We start from the raw sequence: 22,513 nt of genomic DNA, 5'->3' as shown, positions 1-22,513 counted from the left end.
TGTGTGGGCGGGTGATGGGGATTTGGGGGGAAGGTATGAAGGCGTCACGTGACTCTCCAGTACTAATGATACCGTCGCTTGTTCATCTGTGGCAACCGGGGCCAGACGTCTGTCAGGTCGGGAGGACAAGGGCAAGCGTGAGAGAGTGACTGAGAAGCAGCAGCAGCAGTTTGGAGCAGAGAAAGTCAGAAAACTATCCTCAGCTTTACAGTCGACCCAGCTGTCCGTCGTTAAGGACAAGACACAGTAAATTATCGACACGATGATGACGATGACCCAGGTGGAGACCACGGTGCACTATGATAACGGCTATGAGGAAGAGTACATGTTACAGGAGGATGAGTGGGACAGGGACATGCTGCTGGACCCTGCCTGGGAACAACAGCAGAGGAAAGTAAGTCCAAATAACACGACTGTTTCAAAATAATGGACATATGGATAAATTTACGAGAAAACTGTGTAACCACGCTGCTCATCAAACGTTTTAAAAAATTAAAATGAAATAAAAAATAGTTTGTACTTTAATAGTTTCATACAACTCTGTTAACGTCAAGTCCACTGTAATAAAGAGCGGAACATCCGGTTAAGAGTTTCACAATAAAAGCGATGATGTCGAATCTGTTTTCAGGAGTGTTAAGCGCATTAAACGTGGCAAAAGATAATAAAATCATATATTTTTAAAAAAAAACATTTGCTTTATATATTTATTAATGTTGCGTGTACGTGGGGGGAGGCGCAAACTCGATTCAGACACATCTTTAATAACCACCAACTGTTCGCATTTTATCCGGAGTCGTGAAGTCATGACCCGCCCTACTCTGCCTCTGATTGGCTGATAGTCGTTGCCTTTACTGGCTGGGATTAGTCAGGTTTAGGCTCAAACAGTGAGATTGGTTAGAGTAGGGTAAAAATATTAAAGTAAGCCAATCAGAGGCAGAGTAGGGCGGGTCATACTTTCGCACCTGCTGTCGCCCAAATCTTTTCTCTATTAACTAAATAAATAAATAAATAGAAGAAAAAAATGGATTGTAAGAAAATATTCTCACATTACTTGAGAATATATGTTAGCTAGCTATAGCTATCAATCACATAAGCTAGTGTTGTTCAACGTTAACTAGCTAATGTTAGCTTGTAGCAGCTAGGCGCAGTGCAAATTCACCTTTATGGCGCTTAAAAATTAAATTGATGGTCACAAAAGTGAACATACCAGGATTTCTGTTCTTTTTTTCTCCTTTATTTATTGTTATTTTTTTTATGTGACCATTTGGAGGAGTCGCGTGTAGTTTTAATTTGAAGGACAGCATCACTCGTTTCCCGGCGTGGTTCGGTTCTTGACGCAGCCGGGCTCCAGGGTCGGGAGGCTTGACGGACGGATGCGGTGGGTACCAGCTAACAATAGCTCTGCCTGCCAGCGGCTCTCCAGACTGCTGCCTCTTCACTGATACGCGCGGAATGCGAGCTGTCAACAGATGCTCCTAACACATGATGACGCTCTTGGGATTAGAATGGACGCTGCGTCTAATTTTAACCTCGGGACCAAAAGGCATTATAGTAGGGTTAATCCAGTGTCCTTGGTGCGGAATTCTTTTGTTTATAGAAACCATGCAGAAATAGTGTACCGGCAAACCAGCTCAACTTAATATAGCCTCGGCCTCCCACACTGTCAGTTGGTTTTAGGGCTTTAAACTGCAGGTCTGTGCATCAGGCCCAATGTCTAACAACCCCCCCTCCACCCCCAACCCCACACAGGGATGACAAAACTGTGTATTTTTGGTAACACAAGGCAGCGACGCAGACAGTCGGCTATGTTTCCAGTGTTTATCTTTTCACTTATTATAATTTGGAGTTGACAAGTGCCCACCGGAGAGTGGTCTGGAGCTGGTAGCAGCTGTTTCAAAGTGATCCGGATTGATAAATGAAGGTTGCGTGCGGTAACACTTGTATAGTGTTTCCTTTTGGCACTGTGATGGCGTTGCTCAAGCTTGTTATATACCTTCCACCCCTGTTTGCATTCACAGTGAGCAGTTGTGTTGCCACAAAGCTTTTGTTTGCTCCATTAGGGGCTGCTTTTTCCAAATAATTTTTTAAATCTCTCATCTAGCTCAAGCCGCGGTGCAGAGGGCTTATTTCAAATCCTGCCAGCAGCTGTGGTAGCCTTCCTTCAGCAGATAATGTTAATGGGATGGCACTTACGTTGGCCTTGTTTGAATCTATTACCTGACTCAGACAGGTTAATCAGGGAGATTGAAAAAGCCCTTTTGTGCCCAGTCATGGTACAGACTCCAGCCAAATCTGTACTGCCAGGATGCTGTGTTACTTTAAGTGAAAGTGCAGGAGTGTCATGAATAAGCAATGAATATGAGTTGATGTAAGTTAAATAGGAGACAGAATGTCGAAAGTCCGTCTCTAAATATTCGTTTCTCATTTATTTTGCATCACGGCCTGCCAGTCTCTGACCTAGTGAGGCCCCAAAGGCATCGACCAGCTCAGTGACTCAGTTCAGGGAATATTTTTAGCTTCAATCGTCACTGGTCAGTAGTGCTGGAGAGGAAGGCGGGCGGGGTGGGGTGGGGTCGGGGGGGCTTGGAAAGTGGGCAGCAGGGTTCTCCGACTGTGGCTGGGTCGAATTTGGAGGACCAGCGGGCCACGTTTTTTAACAAGGAGGGCAGCAGTTCAATGTCACATACACCCTGAGGACTCACTCAGTGTGGAATGTAATGGCCTGTAATATTCTGCTTTTACACTGGCACCCATATAAAGTCCGACTGAGTACAAGGATGTGTAAGAATCAATACTTACTGAGTCTTACTGATGAAAATACAGGAGGAAAAATACACTCATGTAAAAGTTAAAGGTAGCTTATTTAGAAATGCAAATGCTGAGCTTCTTTTTAGAAATTAAAACATGTTTCATTTGATCTCTTTCATTACAATGTTTTACAAAAAAAAATCCCCAAATAAAGAACGGAAAAAAATGCAAAATCAAGTGAAGCAAACAAGTAAAACTGTTGTGTGCTTCCATTAAAGGAAAAGTTCACCCAAAAATGAAAATTCGGTCATTATCTACTCACCCTCACACAGATGACGTTTTGTAGTCAACCAAACATTTTCTGGAGCTTCTCAGCAAAACAGCATGGCAGCACTCTCTGTGGAGAGATGGGGACTTGTTTTAAATGTAAACCAAAAAAAAAAAAACTTAAAATGTCCTCCATACAGCTCCATCGGGGTAATCCAAGTCCCCAGCAGCCACGAGATCCCAAATAGATGCTTAAAGCTTTGCAGTTACAGTGAAGATTTTGTCTTGGATGTAAATGACATCAAATCAGTTTGGTCAGTTTTGATCTTGGGGTGCCCGGAGACTTGGACTGTGTTGTGTTTTGCTGTTAAGGTCCAGAAATGTTTTTGTAGACTACAAAATTCAACCCACGAGACGAGACAAGAGCTCTACATGCATAAAGTTAGCTTGCCAGTGCGGGAGATTTTTGGATTCTGGTTGGTTTAAATGATATTTTTACGACTGCTCCCATCCTTTATCCATGTCTGTCTGTCTTCATACCTCCACACAGCAATGACATACATGCACTATGATAAAGCTATCTCCTTGCAGCTGTAACTAACCACATCATAAGTGGCGAAATGGTGACAGAAAGTGACGTGAGGGGAAAACTTGCCCTGTATCCACGTGACATTTTCGCTCATGTTGTCACGGTGAGACGTTTCGACGGTTTTTCCTCCCGGTCTCTTATCGTGAGCCACAGCAGAGCGGTCTAAATTTAACACCTTATATCGGTCGGAATGTGCTCTGTGGTCGGCACCCAGCTTTCATCCGAGCAGCGATGAGCCCCTGTGAACTCTGCTGCTGGCTATTGCGAGACTTTATAAAAATAGGAGGAGAAAGACAATGATCCTATCTTAGCTTGATTTACAGTATTTCAGTACCCTACACGGAGAGTGTTTGTTCTGATGGTTGTTATCTGTGGACCTGTAGGAGAAGAAATTGGATACTAACGGGTCACTGAGGGTTAATGTGAAAATGTAGCAGCGGTCAAAGAGGTTAACATCGATTATATAGCCTGAACTTGTTAAGCTGTTAGCTGCCTGGGTTTGTTTAGGTCTTCTCTGGAGGGGAATATCATGTTCATAGTGTAACCCGTATAATGTAAAGGAGAGAACGTGAACGTGCCATAAGCATTTATGTAGATGAATATTTTCTCTTTTGCCTTTTCTGTTTTCAGTGATCCGTGGGGGAATCGACAGAGCTTTACAGGAAGTGTAGAAATAACAATTTCAATGCACTGAACACTATTTATTTCCACTGTGACATCTCTGATCTTCTCACACCATACATGCCCGGTCACAACCCGAGGTCCTCGGCCAAGGCTTTGCTAGCCCTTCCACAATCTAAGCTGAAGGCCAGGGGTGACCGGGACTTTTCTGTTAGGGCCAGACTCTCTGTGTGGGCGCAATCTCCCTCCCCAAGTGTATCTGTCCGATTTCTACTCAAAATATGTCATAACATCCAATATAAGACACGATAAAGTAAATACATTTAACCTTAACATTAAATCTTAAGCTAATTTTCTCTTGTTTCATTGGCAGATTTTTAACTAATTGCAAACAAAAGGCACCATATTTTTTAAGTGGCATTTTTTAGAGTGAGGATATCAGACTGCTGGGCTCCGTGATAACTTTAAATCCTTCTTAAAAATATATTTTTTGTTCGTGCTTTTACAGGGTTTGTGGTCTGAATTCACTTTGACCTCTTAAAACCTTTTGCTTCATGTTGTTTAACGCTGAACTTTTTAAAAATGTTATTATCATTCTCTGCCAACAATTTTCATTTTGCCTCCAAAAGCACTCTAACTCTGTTTTGAAAAGGGCCTTATAAATGAAATGTATTATTGTTACTGTAATATGAAGTCCTGTTTTTACTGAGCCACATGTCCTCTGCTGTTAGACCTTCACAGCCTGGTGTAACTCCCACCTGAGGAAAGCTGGGACTCAAATTGAAAATATTGAAGAGGACTTCAGGAATGGACTAAAACTCATGCTGCTTCTGGAGGTCATCTCAGGTTAGATCAATAAAGGAAGACGTCTCTTTTATAACCACATGTTTTCCTAGTTCCTTTCAGTGATTTACTCTTCGTGATAATGCACCAGTACGATGAAATGCACTTTTTATTCACTGTTAGCAGCATTTTCAGCATAGTAGGATTCATTTTGTGGTTTATATAGCTTTTAATTTGATGTAATTGTATCATTAATAGTACGTACGTCAACTAACATACATATCTGGCTCTGTCACATAATGTTTCCAGGAGAGAGGTTACCCAAGCCAGACAGAGGGAAGATGCGGTTTCACAAGATTGCCAACGTCAACAAAGCTTTGGAATTCATCACAAGCAAAGGAGTGAAACTGGTCTCCATTGGAGCTGAAGGTACGGAAGCCTCCCCCCATATATTATAAGACTAAACGCCGCCTCGCATACATGGGTGATTTTATTATTCACTCTTATGCAAACTGATTGTAACACCTCATTTGTCTTTCAGAGATCGTGGATGGGAATGTAAAGATGACTCTTGGGATGATCTGGACTATTATCCTCCGCTTCGCCATTCAGGACATTTCTGTGGAAGGTGAGGTCGCACAATCCAAAGAAACTAAATCATGAACTGTAATTTTGGTTTTAGAAGGCGAAGCAATCTGTAACTTGTGCAGCATTACAGGATTACTGTCTGTGATCTCACTCTTCCTCAGAAACATCTGCCAAGGAGGGTCTCCTCCTGTGGTGTCAGAGAAAGACTGCCCCCTACAGGAATGTCAATGTCCAAAACTTCCATGTCAGGTAAGTGTTCAGCACATCGAATGCCTTTCATTTTTGTCTCGATGCTGTTTGGTTACAGCAATAATTTATGTGATTGATAGCTCATCTAGGTGTCCTCTCATTGTATTTAGTCCAACTAAAGGGATTATAAATGTCATCATATTCCAACATATTGTTGTCATTTCATTAGGTCATGCAACACATATCACAGTAATGTAGGGTCTGTATAGCCAATTAGTTCATCTGATAGCATTATGTCAGTTTAAACAATTCAAAACCTTCATTGGTCTCCAACAATGTCATCTCTGAGTCAGGTTAGCGTGTTTGAACTGACATGTTGGTTCTCTCTGCTCATTGGCCGGTGAAGCTGGAAGGATGGCCTGGCCTTCTGCGCCCTGATTCATAGACACAGACCCGACCTCCTCGACTACTCTAAGCTCAACAAGGTGTCGTGTGGTTTCACCTGTAACCAGGATGCTGTGTTTCAGCCCCCCAAACACTAACAGACTGAATTCCACCAAATTAACACTCCGGTCACACCATGACTGATGAAGACAATTACATGTTTAGTGTAGAATAAGGGTACTTTTTACGATATGTTGATTGAGTCAATATCTAGGACTGCAGGTGTAGGCTATGTTTTTGAGAGTTTAAGAGTTACTTGCAGTGCTCACCTGGTTTCCTACAGGGTAGAGTTTGATCCAGAAATGATAAAAAATATATGGCAGTTTGAGATAGAAGTAATTTGTTGGGATTATTGGTACTATTTATGGCACACACCAGAAATATGTGGCATTTCATAGGACAATAACAGCTAAATTATTTGAGGCGAAGTAAGGTGTATGTTTGCTGTAGATAAACAGTGTGTTATTTGGCTAATGGATGTAATGCTGCTGAAATCTGTGGATGTGTTTCTTCTCCACTACTTGAATGTTTTTTTTTTTATTGTAAGTGCATGTAATTAGTTTCACCTCATGCTTCATTATTCTTAACAAAAGCAGCTTACTTGGTGCACAATTTCAGCATAATTAGCATAAAAGAGAGTGTTGCTTTAGTGTTTAAGTCTGTTTGTGCGCCCCACTGTGCCCATTACAACAGTGGATTTAATAATGGGGATATGTGGCCTCTGCTGTGTGACACAAACCTGAAGTGATTAATATGACTATATTAATATGAATATTAAGTTTCCTCATCCAGCTTTTTCTTTGTGCTCTGTACTCGAGATTAGCTGTTTTTCAGGTCAAACAGACCCAAAGCTTATTTAAATGTACTGGGTATTGACTCACAGTGTGTGTCTATAACCAGGTGAGGGCCTCAGTGAGCTGTGCTGTGTATCTGGAGTGCTCAGGAGCTGAAAGCCCTCCCATGTCTATTAAGACAATAGTGCACAAGGAAGGCACCTTTTTCTCTCTTGGAAGAAGGCGCTCTCTTAGCCAAATGGGAAGGCTGTGGCTGCTGTGCTGAGTCTGTCTTTGAGTCAAAACCAACAGAGATTTTATCCATAAGGTTTTATAGTGATTTTATCCAGTGATTTCATGAAGCAAATACTGGAAATGAATATTCTGTGGCCTAAAAAATCAGACCGTGTATTCAAGAGAAACCAGATTGCTGAGCTCAAATAGAAAATTTGACACTACTCAGGCCACATTTGGCTTAATACTAGGCATGTAGGGGAACACCATGGCTGGTTACGAAGAGTGACATTTCCATTTGTTTTGGAAACAGAAGCGCTCACTTCTCAGCACACAACTCAGTGGCTTGACTTGGCGATGACCCTGAATAGTCAGAGAAACTTGAGCCTAGTCCCCGCTGAGCTCAGGCTTAGCTTTACCTCTGCTATTGTCCATGCTGTGACGTAGTGTTCCTCAGTTAGAGGCTGCTGGTCATCATGACAGCCAGGAATATGTCTAATGAAATAATTATTGTGATATTAAGTAGTCAACACTTCAAGATTATTGCGAGACTGGTGTTGACTGTCACAATTAGGAGGCTACCAAATCTATTCCTCGGTCTCTTTGACATAAATGTTGACACATTTAGCCACACCTCGACTCTTCAGTTCTGCTCATGCTGCCAGGAGACAGTTGCATCGTATGCCAGGCAGCTGTTGAGTCTGGCTCCAGGTGAGCGTGTTGGTTAAGCTTGCAGTTTTACAGCCAGCTGAGACAGCTCTGGTCAGGGGCGTGCACACACAGAGGCCTTGGGGGTATCCTGCTATCCATCCGTCCATTGCTCCATCCCGTCATCAATTTACCACCCTATCCATCCATCTATCTGTCCTGCACTGGATCTGTGAGCAGCTGGCCCTGTCATGTAGTGTGCTGGCCCCCAGCCCCCTACTGTTATGGAACAGTGGTACAGAGATAGGGACAATAGCAGCAGCATGATAGCATGATCCATTTACCCCACTGTACTCACTCACCTCACTGACTGCCCCATTAGCAGGGAAGGGTTCACTGTCAGCTGTTAGCCTAATGCACCACTCCCACACTTGGTTTCTCCCCTCAGTCATTTGTGTGATTAAAGCTAATTTCTTTGATTATATCTGTCATTTTCAAGAGATACATGATATGTATTGTAGGGGTAAATTGCTTCCTTGTGTAATCTATTAGTCGATTCATTTACTAACTGATTAATTTATGATTAGTTTATCATAATAGTATAGCACATGTCAGTTCTGAGGTAAAAATAATAATCATCGTCTGTTTGTGGATTCATTAATGTGATGAATTGCTTTCCTTTCTCATCACCTGTCTTTTAAAATACATCACTTTTGACTAAGAGCTCAATTGCTTAAATAAAAAAAAAAATCAATAATCATAGTCATTTAATGTAATCTGTAGTTGAAAGCTCAGTATGTACAAAAAGTAAGTCATGTTAATGGATTTTTCATTTCATGGGACTGATCAAGCTGCAATCATCAACATTGGGAAGCTGCTAATAAATAATACTAAAGACTAAACATTTAAAAGGAGTGCATGTACAGTAGGTGAACAGGGAGTATGATGTGTCCACCATAGCGGGGAGGTCAGTGCGGTGGCATTTTAAGTCCAGCATTGCTATTCAGTGATGTAGAATTGTGTTTCTTTATTTAGGATGATCCAATGGGGAACCTGAACCTGGCGTTTGACATCGCAGAGAAACATCTGGACATTCCCAAAATGCTGGACGCAGAAGGTAATGTTAGATGAAGTAGATGTACCCCATTTGAGTTCATTTAAATTAGTTTTTTGAAATATGTGTTTGCAATATGACGTTCACTGTGCTCCTTTCCTTCTCCAAAGTTATTTTCCACTTTTTTCTTCCTTTTTGCCACCTTGACTTTTCCTCCCTCTCGATGCCGCAGATATCATCAACACCCCCAAGCCCGATGAAAGAGCTATCATGACCTATGTGTCCTGCTTTTACCACGCTTTTGCTGGAGCCGAGCAGGTAAAGTGGTTGAACTTCATCCCTTACAAATTAATATTTTTTAGACAAGTATGATTTTCTGAGCAACAAATATATTATGAGGATGATGGTATCAGAGGCATTGGAGAGATCGATGGGAGCATGGCCCACTGTGTTACTTTGCTTTTGTAATTACGATATTCTCGTGCCCTGTGCTCTCAGGCAGAGACGGCTGCCAACAGGATCTGCAAGGTGCTTGGTGTAAACCAAGAGAATGAGAAAATGATGGAGGAGTATGAGAGACTGGCCAGTGAGGTAAAGTCATTTTTTAAATTTCCTTAAAATATTAATGGATAATGGATATATATAGTTCATATTACATTCATCTTTTTTCTCTGCCTGTTACATAAAATAAGTTCAAAGTAAAAAGTACAGACAAAAATGATCTGATAAAGAAAAATCATCAGTCTTCCTAACACGCTGCTATCTTCACATGGAGCTCTCTTGCCTTTCCTCTTATTCCCATCTTGTCTTTTGTGTTTCCCAGCTGCTGGAGTGGATCCGCCGCACCACTCCCTGGCTTGAGAACCGGACCCCTGAGAAGACCATGGTGGAGATGCAGCGAAAGCTGGAGGACTTCAGGGACTACAGGCGCCAGCACAAGCCCCCGAAGGTGCAGGAGAAGTGCCAGCTGGAAATTAACTTCAACACCCTGCAGACCAAGTTGCGCATCAGCAATCGCCCTGCTTTCATGCCCTCTGAGGGGAAGATGGTGTCTGTAAGTCATTATAAGAAGTGTTCATGATTTGGTGACCTCTGATTATATCAATTCTCATGGCACATGCTTTAGAGGTTAAGATTCTACCAATAAGGGTGATTTGTTTACACTTTTTTGCACCTTCAAATAACAATTATTGATAAAAAATGTACTGATTTGCCAGGGGGGAATCAATACGAAACATCTTCAGTAAGTAAGGTCAAACTGTGATTTTTCATACAGGACATAGCAAGTGCATGGCAAGGCCTGGAGCAGGCAGAGAAAGGCTACGAGGAGTGGCTCCTTACAGAGATCCGTAGGCTGGAGAGGCTGGACCACCTGGCTGAAAAGTTTCGCCAGAAAGCAACCAATCATGAGAACTGGGCCAGCGGTCAGTTTTGGTTTGGCTTTTTAGCTGTTCGCATGCAACTCACACTGCTACAAAATGTTTATAGATATGCATGTTTATCTGTTTATCTGGACATATGTGAGCCTATCTACAGGCATCTGTATTCCTGCTTCTCTGCCAGCTGTTCAGTGTTCAAGTGTTTCCTTTAACCCCAGGGTTTTGCTCCTATTGAGATTGGATTGAAGGTTTAAGAGTCCGTCCAATGCAATCAGCCTGTAGTGGACTGCAACAGCTTGTTTTCTTCATCTGCGATGACCAAATAAGGCCAGTGTGTAGATCTAACCTGCTAATCATATTTTTGTACCTCATTCCCCTCGCTCTCTGTTTGTATATGTGATATTCAGGTAAAGAACTGATCCTCTCCCAGAAGGACTATGAAACAGCCACCCTGACAGAAATCAGAGCGTTGCTTCGAAAACACGAGGCCTTCGAGAGTGACTTGGCAGCTCACCAGGACAGAGTGGAGCAGATTGCCGCCATTGCTCAGGAACTTAAGTACGCACTCCCTTTAGCAGACGTTTGCAGTCATGTGTCATGGAGGCCCTCGAGTATTTTGTCTCCCTCTGCCAAACACAACATCACGAGGGGGTGGTGGTGGTGGACTAATGGGAAAATCAACTGATAGAATCGTGTTTCCTGTTTTTGTTATATATTATTTGAATAGCTCTTTGGCTTTGCACACTGTACAACTGGCAGCTGCGATTTTAGAAAGGACATCTGCACAACATAACTAGATTCCACATTAGTTAAATAGTCTCAAAACCTCTGATCTCTTAGTTGACAATTGAGAAAGTGGAAGAAGAAGAAAGAAACTGTCTGCATCCAAATCTCCACCCTCTTTACTTGCAGACTGAGCCCTCGCGGACTTACACAGACTCACTTACTGTGACGTGTTTACCGTCAAGTCTGCAAGGTCGTGAGACTGCAAGGGTGATATGTGCCACTGATAGACAGGCCTAAAGACTATATTAATAAAGTGCATATGGTTACAAGGTAAATTACAAGATACATTTATTGTCATTTTTTACCTCTACAGTCCATACTTCTAAATATTTCTGTATCATAATGTGGTTGAATATTATTTCTAGCCTTGTGGGTAATTAAATCAGTGCAGTCTGTTGAATTCTGCACTCCAAGCGGACTCTCTGGAAGTCTGCAGAAAGTCCTCTTGAGGGCCTTTGTGGACTGGATTAATTGTGGGTTTGGACAGCCTTTAGCACTCGCGGACTTCCCGCGAACGCGCCTGCAAGTCTACAATATCGTGAAGCCTGGATATTTGGATACAACCACCCTCTTCTCAGTTACAGATGGGCAGGATGGAGGGTGTGGCTTACAGGCATGCTGACATTTTCATTAGGAGTCAATGATGAACACCTGTCCTTCGTTATCTTCCCAGTCTGGGATTGGCCACAGAGTATTTCCTATTTCATATTTGACCAGTGCTCTGTTGAAGAGGACATCATTTCAACTGAGAAGCAAAATGACCATGTGGTTTCCTGCAAGGTATGTGCTTGTTAAATTATTATTTTGGTCTGTTAATTTTCCATAAATGGTTTATCTTTTATGCAAGTATTTGACCATGCTGTTTTCTCTTACAGTCAATTGCTCCTCTTTGCACTGTTAAGCTGGAATGTCCATTGCTATCCTGTTAAAAATGGTAAAACTATCACTTCAATGAAACTATAAATATACTTTATCACACGCTTTCTTAGCATATTCAACTCACCACAAGTTGTCTCTCCTAGGCTGGAGCCAGCGTGATCCTAATGAAGGCAGTTACACTAGCATGGAGGCGTTTCCTGGCTTCTATTATGGTTCATCCCAAAGTTTTCCTGCTCAACCTTCCGATATGAATGACCCTGCTGTCTATTTCCTGTATGAACCAGAGAAGGAACAAATGTATTCTAGACCCGAATCCTACCCAGGAAACCCTACTCCAGGCGTGTCCAGCGTGGCTCCATGGAACACTGCTCCCATTTACTCTCCTGTGGCAGCTTCAATGACTGCCTATGCCACGTCCAAAACATCTCAACCCATGTCTGACATTGGCCTTCCTCCCCCTCCATCCTTGTATCAGGCAGGTGAGCTTGAAAAGTATACAGGGACCTTGGCGCAAGGTAGTTCAGAAATGGAAACCGAAGAGCTAAATTTTGTGCCCCCACCGCCACCACCTGCTCCATATCCAGGACCTGTCTACCAGGCTGGTGAGTTGAGTAAATATGTATTCATCTCTGAGCATGGAAACGACGAGAGGGAAACGGAAGAACAAGGTTTTCTGCCCCCGCCCCTCTATGCCGCTTCTCCACATGGAGCTGAGGAGCTGTCTGCTTCTACGTCTAAATACCAAAGGCACCCATTTTCCCAGGAAATGGAACCAGTGGGACCAAGTGACTTCTACCTCTTCTTGACCGGTCAGCTTCCTTCTGGCACAATGTCGCGCAAATGGCAGAGACGACTATGGTGAAGTTCAGAGATCCTACTATCCTGTAGCTCAACAGTCAACTGTCCCAACGCAGACCCAGGAGCTTCCCAGTGATGAAGTCTATCAACAGCCTCAGTACTATACCAAAGCTTAACAAGACTGTAAGTCTTCAACTTGAAGCAGATGATGGTAAAGGCAGCTCTACTCCTTGCAGTTAACTAAAATGTGTACTGATGTCTGTTCAAGTTGCTTGTTCTGAAATTTTAATAAAATGATGAATGAACACGGTTTCCTCTTGTGTGTAAATATTTTCACCATCGCTGTGGCAAACAACCTCTGAGCTAGTACCCTACGCTGTAAAAGTTGGCAAGTTACCCTAATCTGGTGGGGATGCAGGGACCCTGTTGCTGGGTTTCGATAATTTTGATTGTGCTAAAGGAATACAAACACCCAGCTCAAGCTATATGATACTCGGTGACATCTAAATCTTTACAAAGTATTAACCATAAATCTAAAATTGGTTTGCACTTAAATGACTTGCCTGTTCTCGATTTTGTGACTTAATTTCCCTTTTCAAGCACTAAAAGTCCTTAATGTAATTTTCAGGCCTCTTTTGAAACTGATTTTCTAAGCATTCAGTACAGCTACAATTGCACATGTGGTTTCATTTCTCAACATCTGGGATGGCAGTTTATTTTACAATTTATATTTTAGCAGTTTCTTTCTTCTCAGACCTTTTGCAGTTTGTTAAACCATTCTCCACTATGACAGTCAGACTTCGCTCAATTGCTATCCAGTAGCTTTATTTATATATTTTTATTGACATCTTGCTTGGGGAACACTTCAAAGCTCTTTTCCACAACTGAAACAAACTGCTTTGTTTTTCAGTGAGCTGGATTACCATGACGTGGCTGCTGTGAACCAGCGCTGCCAAAGCATCTGTGACCTGTGGGACAAGCTGGGAACCCTGACTCAGAAGAGAAGAGAGTCACTGGAGGTGAGCGAAACATTCAAAGCTAGATTAAATTGACTATATGAATTTATGACTCAAAGCATTAAAATCCATGATTAGTTTTTCTCACATGCTTCATTATAGGGTTAGGGGTGTGTTAAGTGTGTGCTAACACTTGAAGGTTATTTTGTTTGTATATGACAGGATATGGTGGTCTCCACAAGAGTGTGCTGATGTTCCACATGGGCTACAATAGATACAGAATAAAGTTGCATCCAAGAACAACTTAATCAAAATGTCAGTGTAAGCATATTTAGCTGCCTGTCAATGACATTTGAAACAGTGAAGACAAAACTGATTGATGAAGAAAGATAATTGGATCCCCTCTAAAATCCCTGACCCAGATAGAATGGTAAAATGGGAGCGTAGAGGGGATAAAGGAGAAATAGATGTAAGAGTCCCGTCCGTGAAGGGACTGGCTGAAAGCCCACTAGCCACTTCCTCTGATCCATGCTGGCCATTCCAGACCTGCAAATGTGTGAGGGCCTGGGAAAAGGGCCAAGGATTAAGTCTGAATGACAGTGACAGGGGTCTGTTTTCTGTCCATCTTCCACTCGCTGCCATCCACTGCTCAGAGGAGGGACTTTGTGAGGAACAACTGAGCCAGAGCTGGGGGTTAATAAGGCCATACCATCCACCCTGGGATCATAGCTAGATTATGAGACAACAGGCCCCTGGGCACAGACATGGAAATGGCCCTTCACCCCTCCTTTATAGGAGCACACCAACTGAAGGAGACAGCGTCTCTTTGTGGTGGTTTTGTGTCTCTTTGTTTTATCATTCTGTTGTGTCTTTTTATATTTTATAATCCTCTCAGCGGACAGAGAAGCTGTTGGAGACTATTGATCAGCTGTTCTTGGAGTTTGCCAAGAGATCGGCTCCTTTCAACAACTGGATGGAAGGAGCCATGGAGGATCTGCAGGACATGTTCATAGTGCATACTACTGAAGAGGTCCAGGTACGCTTACTAACAGCACTGCAGACTCACTCAATTACTGTCAATTGGAAGATACTACTGTTTCACAGTGTTGCTGCTGTTAAAACATCCCCTTCAGATTAACGTGCACATATTTTTCTAGGATTATGATTCATGTTTGTAAGTTTTGTTACATACAGTAATGTTGGTAGATCTGTTGCACCAAAAAAGAAAACCACATAATGCTATCAATCTTGACAAAATTGGAAGTGTAATAAAATTTATGGACTTCCCGTTTCCTGTTCCAGAGTCTAATCTCAGCTCATGAGCAGTTCAAAGCTACCCTTCCTGAGGCAGATGCAGAGAGACAGGCCATCATGGGAATCCACAATGAGGTGCAGAAAATTTCCCAGAGCTATGGGATCAAGGCGAACATTATCAACCCCTACAGCACCATTACAATTGAGGAGCTTCTCAACAAGTGGGAAAAGGTAGGTACAGCTATAACACTACATCTTAAAGTCATTATTCCGACAATGGCTGTCGTATAAAAGCATTAATTATGAAACGGGAACAAGTAGTGCTGCTCTTGTGTTTTATCGCTGAGTTGAAGCACCCAGTAAGCATCATGAGCTTATAATAGTGGCATCATTCTGTTTAATGTTAATGGCTCTTTTCATGAGCAGCCATCTTCTCTCACTTACAAATAAGCCCTTTTGTGTGTGCGTGTGTGTGTGTGTGTTCTCTAGGTGAAGAAGCTGGTTCCTCAGAGAGACGGTGCCCTCCAGGAGGAGATGGCACGCCAGCACGCCCATGAAAGGCTGAGACGACAGTTTGCTGCCCAGGCTAATCTCATTGGACCCTGGATACAGGCCAGGATGGAGGTTAGACATACAGGCTTCATAAGCAATTCGACAGTTATCTCCATCTAATTAAATCATGACCTAAAATGGAAGATGATTATATTCCAATGCATTAAACATAAGGGAGGTACAGTGATGGTGGCTTTCCTGATAATTATGATGATTGGATAATGCACATCATTATTATTATCATGCACATCATCATTTAATGCTATACGTCCGGTAAGAATTTACTCTTAGCCACAGGTAAATTACTCAGTGCAAAACATCTGATCTTTAGACCAGCATCCTATCATCTAAATTACTCCAAAAATTAAGTTGACCTTGTGTGTTATCCTTACAGGAAATTGGGCGCTGCTCCCTGGAGATAGGAGGCACCCTGGAGGACCAGATGACCCAACTGAAGCAATCTGAGCATGTCATCGTTGCATACAAGCCAAACGTCGACAAGTTGGAGGGAGACCACCAGCTGATCCAAGAGTCGCTGGTGTTTGATAACAAACACACCAACTACACTATGGAGGTACATAGTAGTGGCAAACAGTGTCATTAGAATATGCAGAATATACAGTGCATGCATGTACAGTATTTGCAAACACATACAAACACTCTTACATAAGATACTCATTGCAACTCTGCTTGGTACTGAAATTCACATAAAAGAAGGATATATAAGGAAATTCATGTGCTAGAGTTGCTAAAATTACAGTAACATACTGTAATGTACATAACATAACATTCAATATTCTGTTTCTCTGTGTCAACACATCTGCTCTGTCCCCACATCAACAGCATATCCGTGTGGGTTGGGAGTTGCTCCTCACAACCATTGCTCGAACCATCAACGAGATTGAAACCCAGATCTTGACCCGAGATGCCAAAGGCATCAGCCAGCAGCAGATGAATGAGTTCAGGTCCTCTTTCAACCACTTTGACAGGGTACAGCTCTCTACCAATTTCACTTCACTTTTTTTTTGTCTATTTGAGTGACCGATCTAAAGCAGTCCGAGCAAAGTAGAGCAGGTGGAGGAGGTTGCCTTGCATATAGAGATAGTTCTATAACTGTATTGCACTTTGACCAAAATGTCCTGCATAGAGAGTTGTTTATGTGCAAGATGCTGAATTCTTACCAGACACAGGGGCAGCGTTCAGCCGCTGACCCTACATCTGACCCAAAGCGATTCCTGGTGGAGACGGTGGATGGAAATTCTCCTCTCACTATCACAGATTCCCACAAATAATGCAATTTAAACAGAAGCTGCTATTGTACTGTGGAATTTTAAGCTGAATTTAGCTTTATTTTATGACTCGTGAGAATCTTTAATGAAAGTACAACAATGGATGACTTAACCAAGTATGCCGTTTCATTTTATTCAAGCTATATCTGTAGGAAGATCACAGACGAACTATGCTTCACAATGCCGAGTAACAGCATGGATAATACACCTGACAAATACAGACTTCAAAGTGGCAAAATATTGCTGTGTGCTTAAGTCCCAGATAAGAATGTTTTGTGTATAAACTTCTATGTGCACAGTCTGTGCATGCAAGTATATGTGTGACATTATAATTGCTTTTTTCCTGAGTTTTTAAACTCTCAAACCTCTTTTATTATGAAATCTTCAGCATCTTTAATGTCTTATCGGAAAAGCCCAAAAGAGTCGGTGCTTAAAGTTGAAAGCATTCCTGCTCCGGTTAGTTTATCATTTTGAAAAACATCTATTTGTCAGTTTCAGATAAAGAAAGTTTGAAAAAAACTGCACATCACATGCGTCTATTTAGAATTTGGTCTTATAGTATTAATGTCATGTTTAACACTGTTGACAAGCATGTTGTTATTTATGTTGCGCATTTAGCTTTTGCCTCTGTTGTGCTTCATTTTTGTGATCTCCCCTCTCTACTTTCCTCCTTGTTTCTTGTTTCTTGTATGGTGAACCTGAAATCTGGATTCCTACTGTAGAAGAAGAATGGAGCAATGGAAACCGATGACTTCAGAGCCTGTCTCATCTCTATGGGTTATGACTTGGTATGGTAATTCAAATTAGAGCATGCATATCGAACCTGAACCCAGTCACTATTTGCAGATATAAAATATATTTATATATCTTTTATATCTATGTAAAACAAGCATTTTCATGGTAATCTACTCCGTACATGAAAACTTCACTGCTTTTCCTCTGCTCTTCTCGCATTCACAGCCACTCTCTGCCGCTTGCTCTCTCTCACTTACGCTCAGCCACACACTTGCTACGCACACACTTTTTATTTTAACTGTTTCATCAATACTAGAAATGTAACTGTAGCAAGTAACTCACTTTTACTCTGCTCATTCATATTTTAAGGATACAAATTATATTCAGCTTTGAAAAAATCCCTATGAGTCAGTAGAGAAGTACAGAGAATAGTTGCAATTGAGATGTTACACCACCTGGTGTGCTTGTTTGGTGTAAACTGGCTGGTTTTTAGAACGTTGCAGACCGGCACATTGCAAGTAGTTGCATCTTTTAAATTCGTCTTGTCACTAATCTTTGGTCTGAACAGGGCTTGAACTAAGTCAGGCTGGAGTTTGGTTAGGATGTAAAAAACAGAGCCTGTCGAGTTCAGGTTGGGCTCAGTAACAACTCTCTCAAACTTGATCATGTTGGGTCAGAAAAATGTGGCCTGAGCTGCACACTGTCTCATTCTCCATCTATGCCTTTCTCAGGGAGAGGTGGAGTTTGCCCGTATCATGATGCTGGTGGACGCCAACGCGACTGGAATCGTCTCTTTCCAATCTTTCATTGACTTCATGACCAGAGAGACCGCTGATACAGACACTGCCGAGCAAGTTGTGGCATCCTTCCGGATCCTGGCAACTGACAAGGTATTTGTGTGTGTTGGTGTGACTTACTGGCATATGGGCAGATATTCTTAGCCAGCACTAATCTTCTCTGTTCCAGTCATTATTTCCAAGTATTTGCCATGACATCTTGATTTATGATCTACAATTTGTTCATGAGCCTTAAAAAAATGGATTACTCTCTGAAGCGTATTTTCTTTCCTCCACCGCAGCCCTACATACTTGTGGATGAGCTGAGGAGGGAACTCCCCCCTGAACAAGCTGAGTATTGCATCATGAGGATGCCACCATACGCTGGTCCAGGAGCACCACCAGGGGCACTGGACTACACTGCCTTCTCCACTGCCCTCTATGGAGAGAGCGACCTTTAACCCACTAGAAAACCTTTAATCTACTGACCGTTTACCTAACCCCCCGCAACCCCCAATCATGTTTTGATGAATTTATGGAATCTATAAGAAAGTTGGATCAAATATGATGAATGACATGTGTTTGTGACCATACCAGGTTTTTTTGTTGAGTAGTTTTCTGAAGCATTAGACTGTCTACAATCACGCTGAGCATTGTGTCTTCTTCTTTGTCCTCTTGGATTAAAGATGCCCCCTAAACAAATACAAATTGCCATGTTCAGATTATATTGAAACAAAGCATTGTACATTTTATCTTATGTGTTAAGGTTTTTGTGCACAAAGTAGGGTTCTGTGATGAAGGTGAAGCTAGAAGAGAGATTTACTTCATCAATCGAAAATACAGATTACGTAACAAGATAACAGGATCTTTCTGTTTTGGAGTTTATCAATTGAAGAAATCTGATATGGAAGTCCTCTTTCTTCTAGCAATGCCATGTATTGTTTTCATACTTCCCCACAGTGCCTTTGTTTTGGGAATACAGTCTTCTGATAAGGCATTTTGAGATTTTTAAAGTAAATTTCAGTTTGCAAAAGCAATTTTAGACCTACTGCCATTCAACAATAAATAGTGAAGAAAATGGGTTCCCAAAAGGACAAAAATATACAGTAACAACAGAGGGAAAGCGACATGAATGCAAAAGTAAATGTTTACAATTGCTCAGTTGTTTCAAGGCAGAGAACACGGAAGACTGAGTGTGCAGTATTCATGAGAAAAAATAAAACATTTTCTCAGGCAGCAACACTAAAAAAGTAAGCTGACACTTGCATGCCTAGAAATAAGTACAATAAACTCCTAAAATAAATACACTAATATGAAGATAAGGATCAAATAAAGAACAAAAGGTCAAATCCCAGTTGATAGGAGCTAGTAAAAACAGGGCTAGATTAAAAATAAAATTGTCTTTGGTGGTAGTAATTATCTAAAGCCTTATGGGGTAATCTGCAAGAGATGCAAAGGATCTGGTCTGTATTACTGCTTTATTAAACATGAAATGTAATCAACTTAATTTTTTGGCTGCCAAAGTCATTTCATAGGCATTCTTCTTCATGTGTCCTTTCCCAGCTATTTCTAGAGATGGGTAATCATTATTTTGCTTGCTCCTGCTGAGCTCAAAGAACATCACTTATGCAACTCCATATTTAGGCATTATTTTGTTGTACCACTTTAATGTGTATACCAACTCAAAATATTAACTTAATAAGTCAAGTTATTTCCCTGTTCTCCTTTGTTGGTACCGTTTATTTTTGGCCTTTTTATATGCTCTTGTTCTATACTATTGGAGCATAAAATGAAGAAACGGATACAGATAATTTCCATACTGTCACAAATTGAGTATTTAAATATACATAAGTGGTAATGATTTAACCAAACTGCTGGTGTTGCTCATAACACTTGATGCTGACTCAAATTATATTCTCCTAAAACAATCTTTATGTAATGCTCTTAATGAAAAAGAATGATAAATCAAACATTTTGTGATCTTGATTTCACAGCCACTGGCAATTTTTAAAACATGCCAGAAAACATTGTGGAAGTTAATAAAACAAATGGAATTTTCTGTTTAGAGGATAATCGACCACTTCACACAAACTGAACGCAAGGCACTGAAGCGTGCTATTAATTTCATACTCTATTTAAATGCAAGCAATCCACCTCAGACATCACCAATAGGTGATCGCTATAGGTGCCAGAGATGTTCTCATTTTTGGTGAAAGCTTTGATTTGTTGTATTTTAGTAGGAAAATAAAGATACTCAGGCAGTACTGACACCTTGAAGACATTTACTGGCTCAGTCATCAATCAAGTCAATGAGTTAAACTTTGTACTTGAGGGTATATGGATTAATTAAGTAAACTGTTTGTGACTAAATCAAATATGTATTTCAACCTGATAAATCCTTGCTTGTACTATGTGTGTCATTTGCAATTTGTCAGTAGGTTGAAAAATATTGTTAGCCTTAATCCACATGTAAACAAAAGCCCCATCATTATTGGTTGTAAAAATATCAGGACAACAAGCCTATATTTTCATTTATGACCAGGTTTCTATATGCAAAATTCCCCATATCTGTATGAAATTACTGAGGGGTCGATCAGGTAAAAATTCAATAATACAGTACATACTGTCAGACTGGAAGATGATACTGATGAGATGGGTTGTGTGGGTTATATTGGCAGTAATAGGAGAGTTGCATTTTTAGTTTTACAAGCTAAGAAGTACTTCAATATGCTTGGCCAGAGAGAAAAGTTAAGCTAATGAAAAATATATTACTTGGTAAAGTAGTTCAGACTTTGTAGAAAAAAGTGACATCTGCAATGTCATCTTCAGAGGCTGCAATTATTCCTTCGTCCTATTAAATGAAATGTGGAACTGGGTGGAAAGAACAATGTGTTAAAGATTTAGCTTTTATAGAGCACTGACACTCAGGGCTAAAAATATAGGAAATCTCCACTGGATTGGATTACAGAACAGGTCAGTGAATCACAAAATTCAAATGGCTTCTCTCTCTGCCAAGCAGAGAATGTGGTCAGCAAATGTCACTGTAATCAACCTATTACAGTGTGCAACATCTTCTGTGGAAGTGGAAATTCGGTACACGTGTGGTAAAGGTCATATAACGAAAATGGACAGGGATCCTGTGGAGATAACGCAGCCTTTAGTGTATGGTATTGTACTTAGTCCATTAGACTTTTTATGTATTTGTGTACAAGTGGAACTTACAGTATGTTGTGGGGGTGTGCCTTGAGAAAAGTCGGGGGGTTACCTGAAGCATTAGGCTGGTATCCGCCCACATACACCAGGAGTATCCAAAACAATCCATCTGCTAGTTTTCCAGATACAACAGGGACAAGTAAAAAATTTAGATAAAATAAACTGATGAAAAGGTTAGCAAGGGTTATTAAAATCAAGCAGAAATTCCCCCGATTTTCTTTTAACTTTTTATTTTACTGATCATTTTTTCCCATTAACTCCAAGATGTTTCCTGCAAAGAAGTGTAATTTGATATGAATTATGGGGAAACTGAGACAGCGTTGAGTTCCAATCAATTCAATCGTGGACTATTGCATTTAAATTTCTCCTAGGGGGGATGAATAAAGGTACATTTATCTTATTATTACCAAAAAAGTGCACTCTGGTGTCTACTAACTAAAAAAAGTACTGCTCAACACATAGGAAGAATCAGGTTTCAAGTAGCCTATAAATGAATAGGAAAAGGATTATTTACTTGGGCTTGAATGATGCAGTTAGTTAAATTACATCCATATTCCCCCTGTAATTATAAAGCAAACCCATACAATAAAGCATTACCAGGCAGTAACATATAAATATTAATAATTAAATACACATCTTTCATTAGCACTGCCATGTTTAGCCCTTAGAAAGAACATGTCAGGTAGCATCCCTATTAGCCTGCATGTTCAGATGCTAATGTTAGCTACATAGTGACGATAGAAATGTACCTTATACTGCAGGCCCAGACCTGTATCCTTTTCAGATAAAGAGAAGGTACTCTTATAGCATTATAAGATATATACAAGTAAATAGCTGTGGGTTGACATTGATGCTAGCACCAAAAATCTTTCTGCACTTGACATAAACACTCCCGCCAAAACAGCTGCTGTGATTAAAAAACAAAATGGACGCCCTTATCTTAACTCCGCCCACACGT

At 41.1% G+C, this 22,513-nt stretch overlaps 1 protein-coding gene and 2 long non-coding RNA genes across 7 annotated transcripts; 2 read left to right on the top strand and 1 right to left on the bottom strand.

The window, feature by feature from the left end:
* Nucleotides 1-103: 103 nt before the first annotated feature.
* Nucleotides 104-19,844, top strand: actn2b (actinin, alpha 2b). 3 transcript variants are annotated; one of them, XM_084375302.1, is made up of 21 exons: nt 104-394; nt 4,957-5,071; nt 5,318-5,437; nt 5,550-5,636; nt 5,758-5,845; nt 6,192-6,270; nt 8,920-9,001; nt 9,171-9,256; nt 9,437-9,529; nt 9,762-9,992; nt 10,215-10,362; nt 10,725-10,875; nt 13,691-13,799; nt 14,632-14,772; nt 15,039-15,221; nt 15,480-15,614; nt 15,937-16,116; nt 16,386-16,532; nt 17,554-17,619; nt 18,298-18,456; nt 18,645-19,844. In XM_084375302.1, exons 1-21 carry the CDS (start codon nt 263-265, stop codon nt 18,801-18,803), a joined length of 2,691 nt encoding a protein of 896 aa, XP_084231428.1. In that variant the 5' UTR covers nt 104-262; the 3' UTR covers nt 18,804-19,844. The 3 variants fall into 3 exon arrangements, with proteins under 3 accessions (XP_084231428.1, XP_084231429.1, XP_084231430.1); XM_084375303.1 differs by lacking the exon at nt 104-394 and adding an exon at nt 1,348-1,378; XM_084375304.1 differs by lacking the exons at nt 104-394; nt 4,957-5,071; nt 5,318-5,437; nt 5,550-5,636; nt 6,192-6,270 and having other exon boundaries at nt 5,779-5,845.
* On the bottom strand, nt 9,906-22,451 carry LOC311270445. 3 transcript variants are annotated; one of them, XR_014624259.1, is made up of 4 exons: nt 22,305-22,451; nt 21,565-21,667; nt 18,937-19,035; nt 9,906-9,990 (listed from the first exon to the last, which is right to left on the bottom strand). It is a non-coding gene; the product is annotated as an uncharacterized lncRNA (long non-coding RNA). The 3 variants fall into 3 exon arrangements; XR_014624260.1 differs by lacking the exon at nt 9,906-9,990 and adding an exon at nt 16,020-16,108; XR_014624261.1 differs by lacking the exon at nt 9,906-9,990 and having other exon boundaries at nt 18,947-19,035; nt 21,565-21,664.
* LOC311270523 lies at nt 11,812-13,085 on the top strand. Its single transcript, XR_014624270.1, has 3 exons — nt 11,812-11,883; nt 11,979-12,037; nt 12,126-13,085. It is a non-coding gene; the product is annotated as an uncharacterized lncRNA (long non-coding RNA).
* Nucleotides 22,452-22,513: the final 62 nt, after the last annotated feature.

Source organism: Pagrus pagrus (genome assembly GCF_965226575.1).
Source record: "Pagrus pagrus genome assembly, chromosome: 15".
In the NCBI taxonomy this organism is placed as follows: domain Eukaryota; kingdom Metazoa; phylum Chordata; class Actinopteri; order Spariformes; family Sparidae; genus Pagrus; species Pagrus pagrus.
Note: the sequence above shows the minus strand (reverse complement) of the source record. Positions and strands in the feature narration are given on the sequence as shown.